Source organism: Scyliorhinus canicula, chromosome 15 (assembly GCF_902713615.1).
Source record: "Scyliorhinus canicula chromosome 15, sScyCan1.1, whole genome shotgun sequence".
NCBI lineage: Eukaryota > Metazoa > Chordata > Chondrichthyes > Carcharhiniformes > Scyliorhinidae > Scyliorhinus > Scyliorhinus canicula.
The window spans coordinates 46,407,489-46,421,628 of record NC_052160.1 but is presented as its reverse complement, the minus strand read 5'-3'; the positions used below and the strand labels follow the sequence as shown (position 1 = coordinate 46,421,628).

At 43.4% G+C, this 14,140-nt stretch overlaps 1 protein-coding gene across 1 annotated transcript in view; it reads right to left on the bottom strand.

Moving 5' to 3' along the window:
• Nucleotides 1-1,759: 1,759 nt before the first annotated feature.
• The window catches only part of snx8a (sorting nexin 8a), a gene marked incomplete at its 5' end in the record, with an annotated part of 40,044 nt that continues 27,663 nt past the window's right edge, over nucleotides 1,760-14,140 (bottom strand). Inside the window, 5 exons of the mRNA XM_038819592.1 lie at nucleotides 1,760-7,246; nucleotides 7,901-8,050; nucleotides 9,285-9,434; nucleotides 9,887-9,955; nucleotides 11,098-11,230. Coding sequence (XP_038675520.1) covers nucleotides 7,121-7,246; nucleotides 7,901-8,050; nucleotides 9,285-9,434; nucleotides 9,887-9,955; nucleotides 11,098-11,230 — 628 coding nt within the window. The remainder of the gene's footprint in view (nucleotides 7,247-7,900; nucleotides 8,051-9,284; nucleotides 9,435-9,886; nucleotides 9,956-11,097; nucleotides 11,231-14,140) is intronic.

The window sequence follows — 14,140 nt, the reverse complement described above, 5'->3', positions numbered from 1 at the left end:
CTGGTGTTGTTTTCTTTAGAGCAGAGAAGGCTTGAGGGGGAACCTGATTGAGGTGTACAAAATTATGTGGTATATAGAGTAGATAGGGAGGAACTTTGCTCCATTGAATCATAGAATTTACAGTGCAGGAGGCCATTCGGTCCATCGAGTCTGCACCGGCCCTTACAAAGAGCACCCTACTGAAGCCCACGTATCTACCCTATCCCCGTAACCCCCACTTAACATTTTTTTGGACACTAAGGGCAATTTAGCATAGCCAATCCACATAACCCACACATCTTTAGACTGTGGGAGGAAACCGGAGCACCTGGAGGAAACCCACGCAGACACGGGGAGAACCTGCAGACTCCGCACAGTGACCCAGCCGGGAATCGAACCTGGGACTCTGGAGCTGTGAAGCAACTGTGCTAACCACTATACTACCATGCTGCCCATGGGCTGAATAACCAGGATACATAGATTTAAGATAAGGTGCAGGAGATTTGAGGAAACATTTGTTCACTAGAGGGATTGGTGAGATCACACCTGGAGTATTGTGCACAGTTCTGGTCCCCTAATTTGAGGAAAGATGTAGTGACATTGGAGGCAGTTCAGAGGAAGTTCAGTAGGTTGATTGCAGGGGTGAGGGGTTTGTCATATAAAGAGAGAGTGAACAGGTTAGGTCTATACTCCCTTTAGAAGAATGAGGGGAGATCAAATTGAGCTGTACAAGATGATAAATGGTATGATAAAGTAGACGTGGAGCTGATGCTTCCTCTTGCGGGGCAGTCTAAAACGAGAGTTCATAGTCTTAGGATAAGAGGTAGCAAATTTGAAACTGAGTTGAGGAAAACAACTTCTCCTAAAGATTGTGAATCTAGGGCAGCACTTTGGCGCAGTGGGTTTGCCCTGCTGCCTCACGGCGCTGAGGTCCCAGGTTTGATCCCGGCTCTGGGTCACTGTCCGTGTGGAGTTTGTATGTACATTCTCCAGGTGTCGGCGTGGGTTTCGCCACCACAACCCAAAGATGTGCAGAGTAGTTGGATTGGCCAAGCTAAATTGCCCCTTAATTAGAAAAAATTAATTGGGTTCTCTAAATTAACAAAAAAGATAAAAAAAGATTGTGAATCTATGGAATTTGCTACCCCAGAGTGAGGTGGATGCTGGGACAGTGAGTAAATGTAAGGAGTTAGACAGATTTTTGATTGGTAATAGGTTGAAGGGTTATGGAGAACAGGCAGGACAGTGGAGTAAGGCGAAGATGAGATCAGCCATGATCGAATGGTGGAGCAGACCTGATGGGCCAAATGGCCTAATTCAGTTCTTATATCTTATCTTATGAACTTATTCCAAAGGGAAAGGGCAGCCTCCAAAATCTAGTCCTAAAAATAACTTCTTCAGATGCTCTCCTCTGAACTCTTCCATCCTCAAACACAAAACATGACACAGATGGGTTTCTCGATTCTAAATATTATAGTGGCTTTGCAGTTTCCTCCCATTCACTGTTCCCAACTTCCTATTTCCCCATCTCCATCATCCCAGGGATAATTGCAGCTCCTCTTGGCTGTGACTCCCACCTCCACTCAATCAATCTTTTATCCAACTTCCTTCCTGACCTGCATAACTTAGTTGGTACATTCATCTCTTTCAAAAAATGCCACAAGTCTCACCTCAGGAAATACAGCCCAAGATCCTCCCCTATGTAGGGCACAAAGAAACTTTAGTCTTGTTCAGTCTAATAGTTATATCAATGTAAAAAAATTATTTAAATGAGCAATGGTTTAGAACACAAAGACCTAAGCCTCTGGAATGATATAATTTATTGTAGATAATTTTATTTATACACAGTAAATATATATTGCAAACCAATTAGTTTTCTTCATATTCTGTATATAATCTGAAAAGTTAACATAAATGTTATTCAATAAAGTGCATCAAATACTAAACCCCTCCAACTGGTTGAGCAGAGATTGTACATACAATGTAGATGATCAACACTTAACTCTCCAGATTAGCAAGAACCATTTATATTTCAACATCCTTCCCTATAAACATCTCCCATGAAACAATTTCCTGAGCCATGAGCTCTCTCCTTCCTTCCTCATTTCTCACGGAAAAAATGTCTTCATTGCTTCTTTTTAAAAGAAACCAAACTGACAGGAAAAGAATATGGGGATGAAATCAGTTACAGCTCCCTACCCACAAAACGTCAGCATGATTAGGAAATCAAAGGGCATACATGATCATTTTCTAAATCATATCAAAGGGGTGCATATTGCTCTGGAAAATATTTCTGAGTCTTGGGGTTCTCAGTCCGGAGTTGGGGGGTGGTCCCATGCAAGGCTGGGTCTTTTAAATAGTTACTCTGGAGTTAGAAGTGATTTTTGTTCTAACTCTTTCAGAGTAACTATCAGGGTAAAACTGGCAGAACCGCCAAAGTCAGATAATTTCCAGCCCAGTGCAATTGTCCAGAGGAAGTTGGCACTTCTGGACAATTGCCAGCTAAACTCTTATGTAGGAACTTCCTAGAGGGATTCCCCAGCGCATCATTGGTGTACCCACTAAATAAGTCGCTGGGCAACCAGGAAATTATAGGCCATTGTTTCTACCATGAACATATCAAGGCTGCCCTAGGTTCAATTTTACATTCAAATCCTGTCTGGAGAATGAGACAGAAGTCATGCAAGCAAATTGGATTTGACTCAAATCGTGACCTCAGAGATGAAAGGGTAATTGGTACCGCCCAGTCCACAGGAAGAGGGGTGTATTGCTCAGTTTTTTGGGCCATTGTAGAATCTTACATTGGAGTGTCTGATTAGCAGGGACTGCATACAGTGACATCACTATTCCCAACCAGAGATAGATAATTGGGTAATTCCCATCAATCACATCTGAAGATTGTACTGAAAGTGACTGCGATGGATCTTACCACAATTTGTATCTCCACTCTGTATTTTGCTGGAGAAATTACAGGGGACATGGTAGTTTGTAAACTTTTCAAATAGACTCTGTAGACTGTTTACTGTCACACTGTTTAAATAGACTCCGTGAGTGAATATGCTTTGCTATTAAAAAAAAATCACATGTTTACTGTGAGCCCTGCCCCACCTCCGACTCATTGACTGGAGTCAATCATTGGTCTTTTTTCTCAAAGAAGTCTGATCTGTCAATTTAACATTTTAAATACAAATTTGCAAAATAGGATGAGGGAATACAGGGTTCTGCAAGCAATTACATGCACGGTAAAATGTAAGTAAAGGGTCTTCGTCTGATATCCCATTCCTGGCACTTGCTGCCTTCTTCCTCAAAAGTGGAATGTTTACTCCTCACTCAGAGCATTCATTGAGTTAGTGACAAAATAATTATGTGCATGATCTTAAAGCCATCCTGCCACCACTGGGTGGAAGTACAAACAATAGAACATGAAAGTTAGCATGCTCCTTCATAATCAAGAACTGAAAATAATTTAATTTGAGTAATTCCTGGAGGACCTTGCGTGGCTTAATGCTTGGTGCATCAAAAACGCCCATACCCGCTGATGAGCAAAACCAATCGGACAATGGAAGTTGCTGGAAGGTGTCTACGGGACAGCTCTTCTCCCATCAGTAACAGGGAAACATTCACTGGACCTTTTTGGCCCCGTGTAAAAAGACTTGCATTTGTAGAAACCTTTCATGACTGCAGGATATCCCAAAGCATTTCATAGGCAAAGTATTTTATTAAGTATAGTCACTGTCTAATGTAGCAGGCAAATTACACACAGCAAGCTCCCACAATGAACTAAATATCAGATCACCTATTTTAAAAATGCCACTGATTAAGCAATAAATATTAGCCAGAACTCCCTGCCTTTCCTCAAAACGTAGTGCAAGGGGAACTTTAGCAGAAGTTAACAGGAGTAATGTAGTTTCCCTGTTTGTAAAATAAAAAACCCCAGGAATATGTCACCTCTGACTGCATGTCACCCATTTTAAAATGGGCTGCTGGATAATGCTACATAGTGCAAGACTTAGAGCCAGTGAATATGCAAGATGACCAGAATTTGTGCAATCCTTATTAAAGTCAATGGAGAAACACTTGTGCTGGGCATTTGCATCAATCGATGATCAATAGCTAAATCGTGTAATTGTTAAACCCTTAATTTATGATTGGCAAACACACAAAAAAGGTCTAATTACTACTTATTTACTGCTTCTCTCAATTTCTGACCGAGGCTAGGTACGGCTATTACCCAGACTAAGGATGGTTGGAGGGAATTTCAGGAACTAAGTGAGGAAGGGAGAGAACAGAACAGAATCCACACATCAGTATTTTGGATGGCAGGAAAACGGATTACTTTGCAATTGGAATAAGCATAACGTTACATGTATTTCTCTGCTTTGTTGCACCATGCATGGAAAATTGACATCTTTCTATGAACTGGAGGTGTTTCAAATCAACAATCCAATGAGTTTCAGTCCTTCTACGCTCATTTTACAAGCTTTAGTTGTTAGGGAGGACAAGGGGATGGTAAGATAGCAAGGAGGAAAAGTAAAAATCAAATTTCTATAATGCCTTTCAAAACTGTAGGATATCACAAAGCTCTTTCCAATCAAAGAGATATATTCTCTAAATTGTAATCACTGCTGTTTGTAGGGCATTTGGTGACAATCCAACATGCTCAAAACTTGGATAAGTAAATAAAAAGAATGCTGAAGGAGAGAGCTACTTCCACAGGAAGTTTCAAAATGGAGATTCTTTCTCCCAACCCCCACAGACAAGTTTAATAAGATTCAAATACTTGTGAAAATACTGAATGTATCCTTACTGTGAAACCAAACACCAATAATTGTGGGTGTATATAAATAACAACGGCCGGTGTCTCCATCAAGTCATGTGACAAAGACACTTGCCTCCTAATCCATGGCCAGCTTAAGAGAGTTGATCCATTTTTTCCCTCAACATTGAGGGAAATTTGGCGAGTTTGACCCGATTCCAAACCAGTTCAAGACAAAGTACAATAAATGCATTTCCCACAAGGTCAACCTTCTAATCCTACCCAAGGGCCCTTCATCAACATCACTCATCTCAACACCCACAAGATCTGTTCACTTCTCAAAGTTTGGCTTCATCATCCTTGGGTAGAATTGAAACTTTATTGTACTTTATCTTGAAATGGTTTGGAATAAGGTCAAACCTGCAATCGCCAAATTTCCCTCAATGTTGAGGGGAAAATGGCGTCACCATTTTTACTTCCCATCACTGTCAAATACCCTGGGAATTTGAGCAGCAGCTATGAACCAGAACAGAAAACCCACAAGATAAAGGGAGTTTACACCATGGCATCAGTTCCTGTTTTTACAAGGTCTGAGAGTTCAGGGAACATTGATAATCAACATGAACATGTCTCATGATTTAGGTGATCCCCATCAAGATAGTAGCTTGCAAAAAGAGGTCTGACGATGTTCTACGTTGTAAGCAACACAGCCTTGCTCAATCATTGCATTTCAAATAGCTGAAATACATCGATCTGTGAACACTGGTTAACATTTCAACTGAACCATTTCTGAATTTGGTTATTTCCCTTTTTAAAAAATGCTGACCTGTTTTTCAATACTTGTTACTCTCACATTTATATACCCAATTATGCCCGGTTTAAAAATCCTTCAAATTATTTCAGATTTTTAAGTAAATAATCAAACAACTTTCTGAGAGGAATTGGCTCACTCCTAACAAAAATTTCAGAAAAACTTTTAAAAAAAGAATTGTAGTTCCATGTACAAACTGTAATTTCCCATTGTGCTTTCAGAGGTCAACACATCAGACTCCATCCAAAACCCTCAGCGGGATCTAAAAGTATTTCAAATACGTGACTGTTGAAAAGCGGAGCTTCCAGTCCACAATACTGAAGCGAAAATCTTATAGTTTCAAAAAAGAATAAAGAAAGCTGCCATTCCAATTTGGCAAGGGGCATTGTACAATGATGATAATTTGCAGCCAACAATCTCACCTTCTACAGAGCAGAACCTCTGTGCAATTGAGTCGGGAGAAGAGAAATTGAGCTGAATTCACACATGCTAACAAACGGCATGACCTTGCTCACAAACAAGATTGTAGATTCGGTTATGTTTTGCACCTTCAGAAAACTCTTTACACATGTGCGTTTATGGAATGCTAATGCAATGGAAAGTTTCAATCAAAACAACTATTGAGTGCTTTCACACCAAAATCAATACAAGTCCACATCGGGTGCAACTACCAATACATCTTTAAATCCATGTTGGCTCAGAGTCCAAGTGAACACCCCAGGCTGCAGAGATTGGAGTTGGGAGCAAGATCGACAAATCCTAAGCAGTCCAATTTAAACCCAGGCTACGAGGTTTAAATAAATCAATAGCTAATGGCATCTCTAATCAGATTCTTCAGCTTTATTTACTAGTTTGAGAGGAGAAAGGAGTGGCATAAACTGTTAAAAAGCAAGCAATGTGACTAGTCCTGCCTCAGCCCCAAGATTCAAACTGATAACGTCTACAAAAGTATCACCTGGTCCTGCTCTGCCGCCGCTAATCCCCAGGACAGAACTACATCTCAAGAGATCTTCATGGTTAACCAGCAGTGCTGCTCAAGCAGATGATACAAGGGAGAATATAATTGCTAATTATATAACCATTGCTTATTGATGATAGCCTGTACATAATTACCAGGAAGTTAGAATACAGAATGTCAGGGTACTCTGGATCCTAGCTACGCTTTTGAAAGAGGGTAGTTCTGCCAGAGCTGTTCGCCATCCCCACTGATGTATGGTGAATAATTCAAGGACTGCTCTAAACATTTTCTTAAACTAAACTAAGACAATTGCCCAATTAATTTGATGCAATTGTGCTCCAAATTAAATAAAACATTGGCCATAAATCCACATGAACACAGATTAACAAAGGGAGAAAAGACGAATTTCAACAGTCCAAAATCCCTGCACAAGCAGCAGCAGGTCACCAACAGAAATGGATTGGCTTTCTACCCCCTAACTCTGTTTGGCTGAGGTTTTGTAACCAATTTTCAACAATACTGTGTGTAAAATCCTTTTGCAGAGAACAAATCTAGAATGTTTTATGGAGGAGGAAGAGAAAAAAACTTCATTGTCCTTCAAAAATACAGGAACATCTCAATTCACTGCGGGGAAAAAGGAGGTTGGGCTCTGCCAATTCCCTGGGGACAGAGGGGGTGACGGCATTCCATTGGGCAGAAGGCCTCCCAGCTTCGGTTTCAAGTCATTCCACACTTCACTCATCTGGAACAGGGGAAGAAAAAAAAATACACACAAATCACAAACCTGTGACTACCAATTCAACCAGTAGTTCAAAATGGCACTGAAGGAAATTCGATGCTACTGCAATATTTCATAACACTAATGTTATAGTGAAATTATAAACTTAATCAATTAGAAATTTAATTAATTGAGGGAACTGGCAAGCATAAGCAAAAATGTGTAGAAAGGATTAGACTCAGCAGTGATAACTCACACAGATGAACAGCCAAACACTCTTAGGCTTGTGCTTGAATAGACATGTGGGCCAGGTACCAGAGGGCAGGTGGCAACGCAGAACTACGAGGAGACACGAGTTCTTCGCAAACATTTTTATTTTTTTTTTAAATTTTTATAAATTTAGATTACCCAATTATTTTCTCCAATTAAGGGGCAATTTAGCGTGGCCAATACACCTAGTCTGCACATTTTTGGGTTGTGGGGGCGAAACCCACGCAGACACGGGGAGAATGTGCAAACTCCACACGGACAGTGACCCAGAGCCGGGATCGAACCTGGGACCTCAGCGCCATGAGGCGGCTGTGCTAACCACTAGGCCACCGTGCTGCCCATGTTCTTCGCAAACATAGGAGGAATAACAAGAAAAAATATTAGCCACCACTGAAGGTCCAGTCATACCTCTCGGTGTCCTTGGATCTGGGAATCAATGAAGGCAGTCAGCACATGAGAGGTGATATGCAGGTAGATGTGGATGAGTTGAGTCTCCTGGTGTAGGCAAAACATTGAGAAATAGTTCCGGAGCTCCATGGTCAAGATTGTATTTTCTTGCTGTAATGAGACCGTAGTTGAAGCTAACGTTAGAGGAAAAGGAACAGAAACTACAAAAGTGCGCTTTCCGCTCCAAACAGAGTTTGCCAGCAGTTTATTGCCAATCTGATGAGAGGCCACGAACCTTTATGGCATCTCCAAACCCAGGCTACTTTTTAAATATTCATGGTCTTGGTGACAGCACCACAGAAAGGTTACAAATGGGATTTTGGAATTGGCAGCTGGGTTTGTGTGTGTGGTATTATGACATTTCTTTCACCATCCTCCCCTCAACTCCTGTTAAGGATTAGTTTGAAGGCCGTTATCCGGCTTAATTCTTCCAACATTTCCTAAATTATCAAATCTCTCCCTAAATGTTTCAATTTAATGTGTTTTTTTCAAGGACCTTAAAACGTTGCATCGCCAGCTTCCTCCCTTATCACTTTTTCAATAGACGTACGTTGGCTCCATGTCCAGAAATTCCTCATTTTTAAATATTCATCCTGGTGTTCAAAACCTTTCACAGACTTGCCTCTACCTTTCTAAGTAATCTACTCTGGCTCTAAAACTCTCCAAGATCTCGGAGCTGTCCCGCCTCAAATTTAATCATTCCACCATTGGCATATGTGCCTTCAGCTACAAAGGCCCCAAGGTGTGAATTTCTCTCTGCTGCTCATGCTCTCTTTTTATGTAAGATACTCTTTAAAACCTACCTCTATCTGCAAAATCACCTTATGTGGCATGCTGTCAAACTTTGCTTGATTAAGTTTCTGTGACACACCTCAGGACACTTTACTATGCTAACAGCACTAAATAAATGCAAGTCATTGTCATTTGAAAACCCCAACTCAATGTCATTCAACCAACAACACTGGTTTACTTTCTTGAAGGAACCTTGCACTTGCAGACCTCAGCAAAACATGAGTGGCTTATGATCACTTTCTCAACATTAAGAGCAAGCTTTTACTCAATTCTCCTCTGCATTCAAATTGATTAGTACACTCTTCCATGCTCACAACACCCAAGACTCATGCAATCATCAAATCTTTAACTCATTCACACAATTCAATCAGTTTCTCTTCATCGAAGCAATACCTCATTTTTGTTGGGTCCCACCCTTAATCAAGGAACCAGCTAATACTCATTGGATTCTCACATTAAGAAAAGGCAATTTGACACGGCAATGGAAGGCTACACTAAATGTCTCATGGTCAGACTAGTCTACAACGGCAAACGTGAAGGAGGAGCAGAGCACCTGTACAATTCGTGATTCCAGTTGCTCCACAGAAATCTGTTCCTTGTTCTGCACAGTTACACTCATCATCTGCCGCTTCATGGAGCTGTATTTCTGTAATGCACGTTGGTGCTCATGAAGGACACCTTTCTCATGACGCTCGCACAAGTCCTGAAAGCAAGAGATCCAAATTCAGGCAATTTAAATTCAATTTAGGAAATTGAAGAATCTCTAAAATAAAAATGCATCCCCACAACTGACCCAAAATTTAATAATTTCTATCTAGTCTCATCCTGTAGATACATCATCAGCTCCATCCTACTGCCAGCTGGTCAGATGGGTCACCAATGCTTACCGGAGTACTGGAATGGGGAACTCTCAGCTGCCAGAAGGCCAGGCCAGACCAGCCTTTCTGCTTGGAATAATGAGTAGTATTGCTAAACTAATTTAAAAATAAATCTAAAATCACAATTGTTCAAACCAGGTGTATGCGTCGTCAGAACTCTAAAGGTTATATTCGAAACATAAAACCATTGACATTTCCGCATTCTTACTGACCCATTTGGGATCAGACAATATGTGTCTGACATGCTTCAAATACAATCCACCCTGGTAGCACTGACCTTGTAGGACTGCAATAAATCCAGGAAGAGATTGAGTTTTTCCACCACTTCCTCCTCTTCTCGCTTACCCTATTCAAGGCATGGAAACAAACGTAAAAACTGTGCAACATGTTTCTACACTCCAATTAAAGTTCATTTGTTCCTCCTTCTGTGTCTCTGACCCACTCATCACTTGTGACTGATTTGCCATTACGGTCCCATGTCATTCCTAATCCAGCCACTCGGAGACATATAGGGGCAACACGGTAGCATAGTGGTTAGCATCAATGCTTCACAGCTCCAGGGTCCCAGGTTCGGTTCCCGGCTGGGTCACTGTCTGTGCGGAGTCTGCACGTCCTCCCCGTGTGTGCGTGGGTTTCCTCCGGATGCTCCGGTTTCCTCCCACAGTCCAAAGATGTGCGGGTTAGGTGGATTGGCCATGCTAAATTGCCCGTAGTGTTCTAAAAGTAAGGTTAAGGGGGAGTTGTTGGGTTACGGGTATAGGGTGGATACGTGAGTTTGAGTAGGGTGATCATTGCTCGGCACAACATCGAGGGCCGAAGGGCCTGTTCTGTGCTGTACTGTTCTAAATCTAAATCTAAATATTTGCCTTCTAAATGTAAAGCAGAAAGTCACATCAGAAGCTTGGTGTAGTGCAGATGCACTCAATATGGATCTCCAATTGACTGTTACTGACCTTGGATTACAAGTTCCCAATTACATGGATACAATGTACAATTGCTAATACCAATAGTGTCAGCTGTGGCTCAATGGGTAGCGCCTTTGCTTTGGATTCGGAAGATTATGGGTTCATGTCTCATTCCAGAGCCTTGAACACAAAATCTCGACTGACAATCCCAGTGCACCACTGAATGTGCGCTGCACTGTCAAAGCTATCATCTTTTGGAAGAGACATTAAACAAAGGCTTTAAAAGATGCCATGGCACTGTTCCAATAAGAGCAAGGTGTTCCCCTCAGTGCTCTGGCCAATTTTAACTCTCAATCAACATTAGACAGAACAGATTATCTGGTAATTATCACACTGTTTTTGGGAGATCGTGCTGTGCACTAATTGACTGCTACTATTTTTTACATAACATCACTTCAAAAATATTTCATTGGCCGGAAAGTACTTTGGGATGTCCTTAGTAATGAAAGGCACTTTGTAAATGTCAGATATTTCTTCCTTTGTAGCCCAATGGCAGAAGGCAGTGATTAATTACTGGACTTGCCTGCTGTGCAGCTTTATCGGCGAGTAATGCAAACTCCACAGATAAGCCTTTAAGGGCTTGCTTCAGGGTACCCCATGTGTTGCTTGCTGTTGTTGCCCATGATGGAACTGGAGTTGTATCAGAGCCCAGGGTACTGAGGTACAGATGGAGAAGATTGGAGAAACAAAATGTACACATTACAGGGGTTGAGAAGCACATTAGAAAAACATTACTTCCTGGTCACGCGCCGTCTGACGTGGACATATATTGATTGTGGTACTCTTTCGCTGCAAGGTCAAAATTCTTCAACTCCCTTCCTAATGGCACTTTGAGATCACCTTCACCACACAAACTGCAGTGGTTCAAGGCAGTGGCTCACCGCCACCTCCTCAAAGACAACTATAGGGCCAATAAATGCCAACCTTTCCAATGAAACCCATATCATTGGAATAAATATGTTTTAGAAAGATAAGAATTGGTCATGCCTAGGATTTTCTAAATAGGTCATGACCCTGCAATAAAATTATTGTATTACTTAATAGTGACTACATTTTAAAAGTACTTCACTGCCTGAAAAGCACTTTGAAACATCCTAAGATTGTGAAAGGAACCATGCAAGTTCTTTCTTATTTTAATAGTAGCAATGTAGGTTAAACTTTAAAACAATTTAATCTTGGTTGCCACCTTAAAAACAGTGCATGCAGTACCATTTTGCTCGGCTTTATTAGCCCCCTCAGTCTTCAAGAGCCTTGAGTTCAATCAGCACAAGCATTTCCTTCTTTGCTGTGCCAGAACCATTTCTCTGCTCACTTCAGGATGGCCCCTGAGCTTCTCCTGGGGAATGGGGGTGGTTGCTATTTTGAGTCTCTTTCAGTCTCTGACCCTGCAACTTAAAGCTCTCCGTAAATTCACTCCTGTAAAAACAAGCTACAGCTGTTTCCAATCTCACAGCCTGGTGAAAAACATTCTTTCTATTCTTCCTCCACCCGCTACCTCTTTGGCCTCCCTTTCTTGGTATTTTGTATTGCCATAATTAATCACTGCTATGGCTTTTGAATTTCTGATGATTCAACCTCTGCTCACTGAACACAGCTTTTGGAGATTGACTGGAACAGTTTCCATTCTTAAATAACTGGCACAGCTTGACTTCCGGTGGCGACCATGACCTGCTAGGTCGCATTCACGGCAGCTCCCGCCGAGATCGGGATTTCGGGCCGCTAAACGGGGCGGGGGCGGCACTTGGAGGCGAAGACCGGTGTGGAAACTGCAGGCGGAGTTCGACTTGCTGACCACGGGGAAGGTGGAGGCACAGTTGAGGAAAGTGAAAGGGGCAGTCTACAAGTATGGGGAGAAGGCGAGTAGGATGCTGGCGCACCAATTGCGCAGGAGGGAGACAGCTAGGGAGATTGGGGCAGTGCGGGATAAGGAAGGCAACACAGTGTTGAGCCCAGAGAGGGTTAACAAAGTCCTCAGGGAGTTCTACGGGAAGCTGCACGAGTCGGAATCCCTGAGGGGAGGGGAAGGGGGCCTCGATTGAGGGTGGAAGCAGAGCAAGTGGAGGGGTTGGGGGCCCCGATTGAATTGGAGGTAGTTAAGGGGCTGGCAAGCATGCAGTCGGGCAAGGCCCCGGGGCCGGATGGCTTCCCTGTAGAATTCTGTAAGAAGTTCTCGGAGCTGCTGAGCCCAATCCTGCAAAGAACCTTTAATGAGGCAAAGGAGAGAGGGACCTCCACCCGACGATGTCGCAGGCATTGTTTTCGCTTCTTTTGAACAAGGAGAAGGATCCGCTCCAATGTGGGTCCGACAGGCCGATATCGCTCCTGAATGTAGACGCTAAATTGTTGGCAAAAATTCTGGCCACCAGAATAGAGGACTGTGTCCCGGGAGTGACTGAGGAGGATCTGACGGGTTTCGTCAAGGGCAGGCAGCAGAACACGAATGTGAGGAGGCTCCTGAACATTATCATGATGCCCTTGGAGGGGGAGATGCGGAAGTAGTGGCTGCAATGGATGCGGGGAAGGCCTTTGACAGGGTGGAGTGGGAGTACCTGTGGGAAGCGTTAAGCAGGTTTGGATTTGGTGAGGGATTTATAGGGTGGGTCAAGTTCCTGTATCAGGCCCCTGTAGCAGGTGTGTCCACGAACCGGCTAAGGTCGGACTATTTCAAGCTGCATCGGGGGACGAGGCAGGGGTGCCCCTGTCCCCATTGCTGTTTGCCCTGGCAATTGAGCCGTTGGCCATAGCGCTCAGGACTTCAAGGGACTGGAGGGGGCTGGTGCGCAGTGTGGGGGAGAAAGGGACACCGGGTTTCCCTCTACGCGGATGACCTGCTATTGTATATTTCGGACCCACTAGAGGGGATGGGGAGGTCATGTTGACCCTAAAGGACTTTGGGAGCTTTTCGGGGTACAAGTTGAATGTGGGGAAAGAGTGAGCTGTTCGTGGTCCACGCTAGGGGCCAGGAAGAGAGACTGGGGGAGCTTCCGCTCAAGATAGTGGAGAGGAGTTTTCGGTACTTGGGGATACAAGTGGCTAGGAACTGGGATGCCCTGCACAGGCTCAACTTAACCCGGCTGGTGGAGCAGATGGAGGGAGATTTTAAAAGGTGGGACATGCTCCCGCTTTCCCTGGCGGGACGGGTGCAGACTGTGAAGATGACGGTTCTCCCCAGGTTTCTCTTCGTTTTTCTGTGCCTCCCCATTTTCATCCCAAAGTCCTTTTTTAAGCAGGTGAATAGGATTATAGGACTGGCTCTGCCGAACGTCTGCAGCTATTATTGGGCGGCCAATGTGGCCATGATTAGGAAGTGGATGATGGAGATGGGGCGGCATCATGCAGAGGCACCTGCCTAGGGGCACTAGTCACGGCGCTGATGCCGTTCTCGCCGGCGCGATACAACACAAGTCCGGTGGTGGCGGCGGCAGTGAGGATTTGGGGGCAGTGGAGAAGGCATAGGCAGGAGGAGGGGGCCTCAGTGTGGACCCCGATACGGAATAACCACAGATTTGCTCCGGGAGGATGGGGGGTTCCAAGGCTGGTATAGGGCAGGCATTAGGAGAATGGGA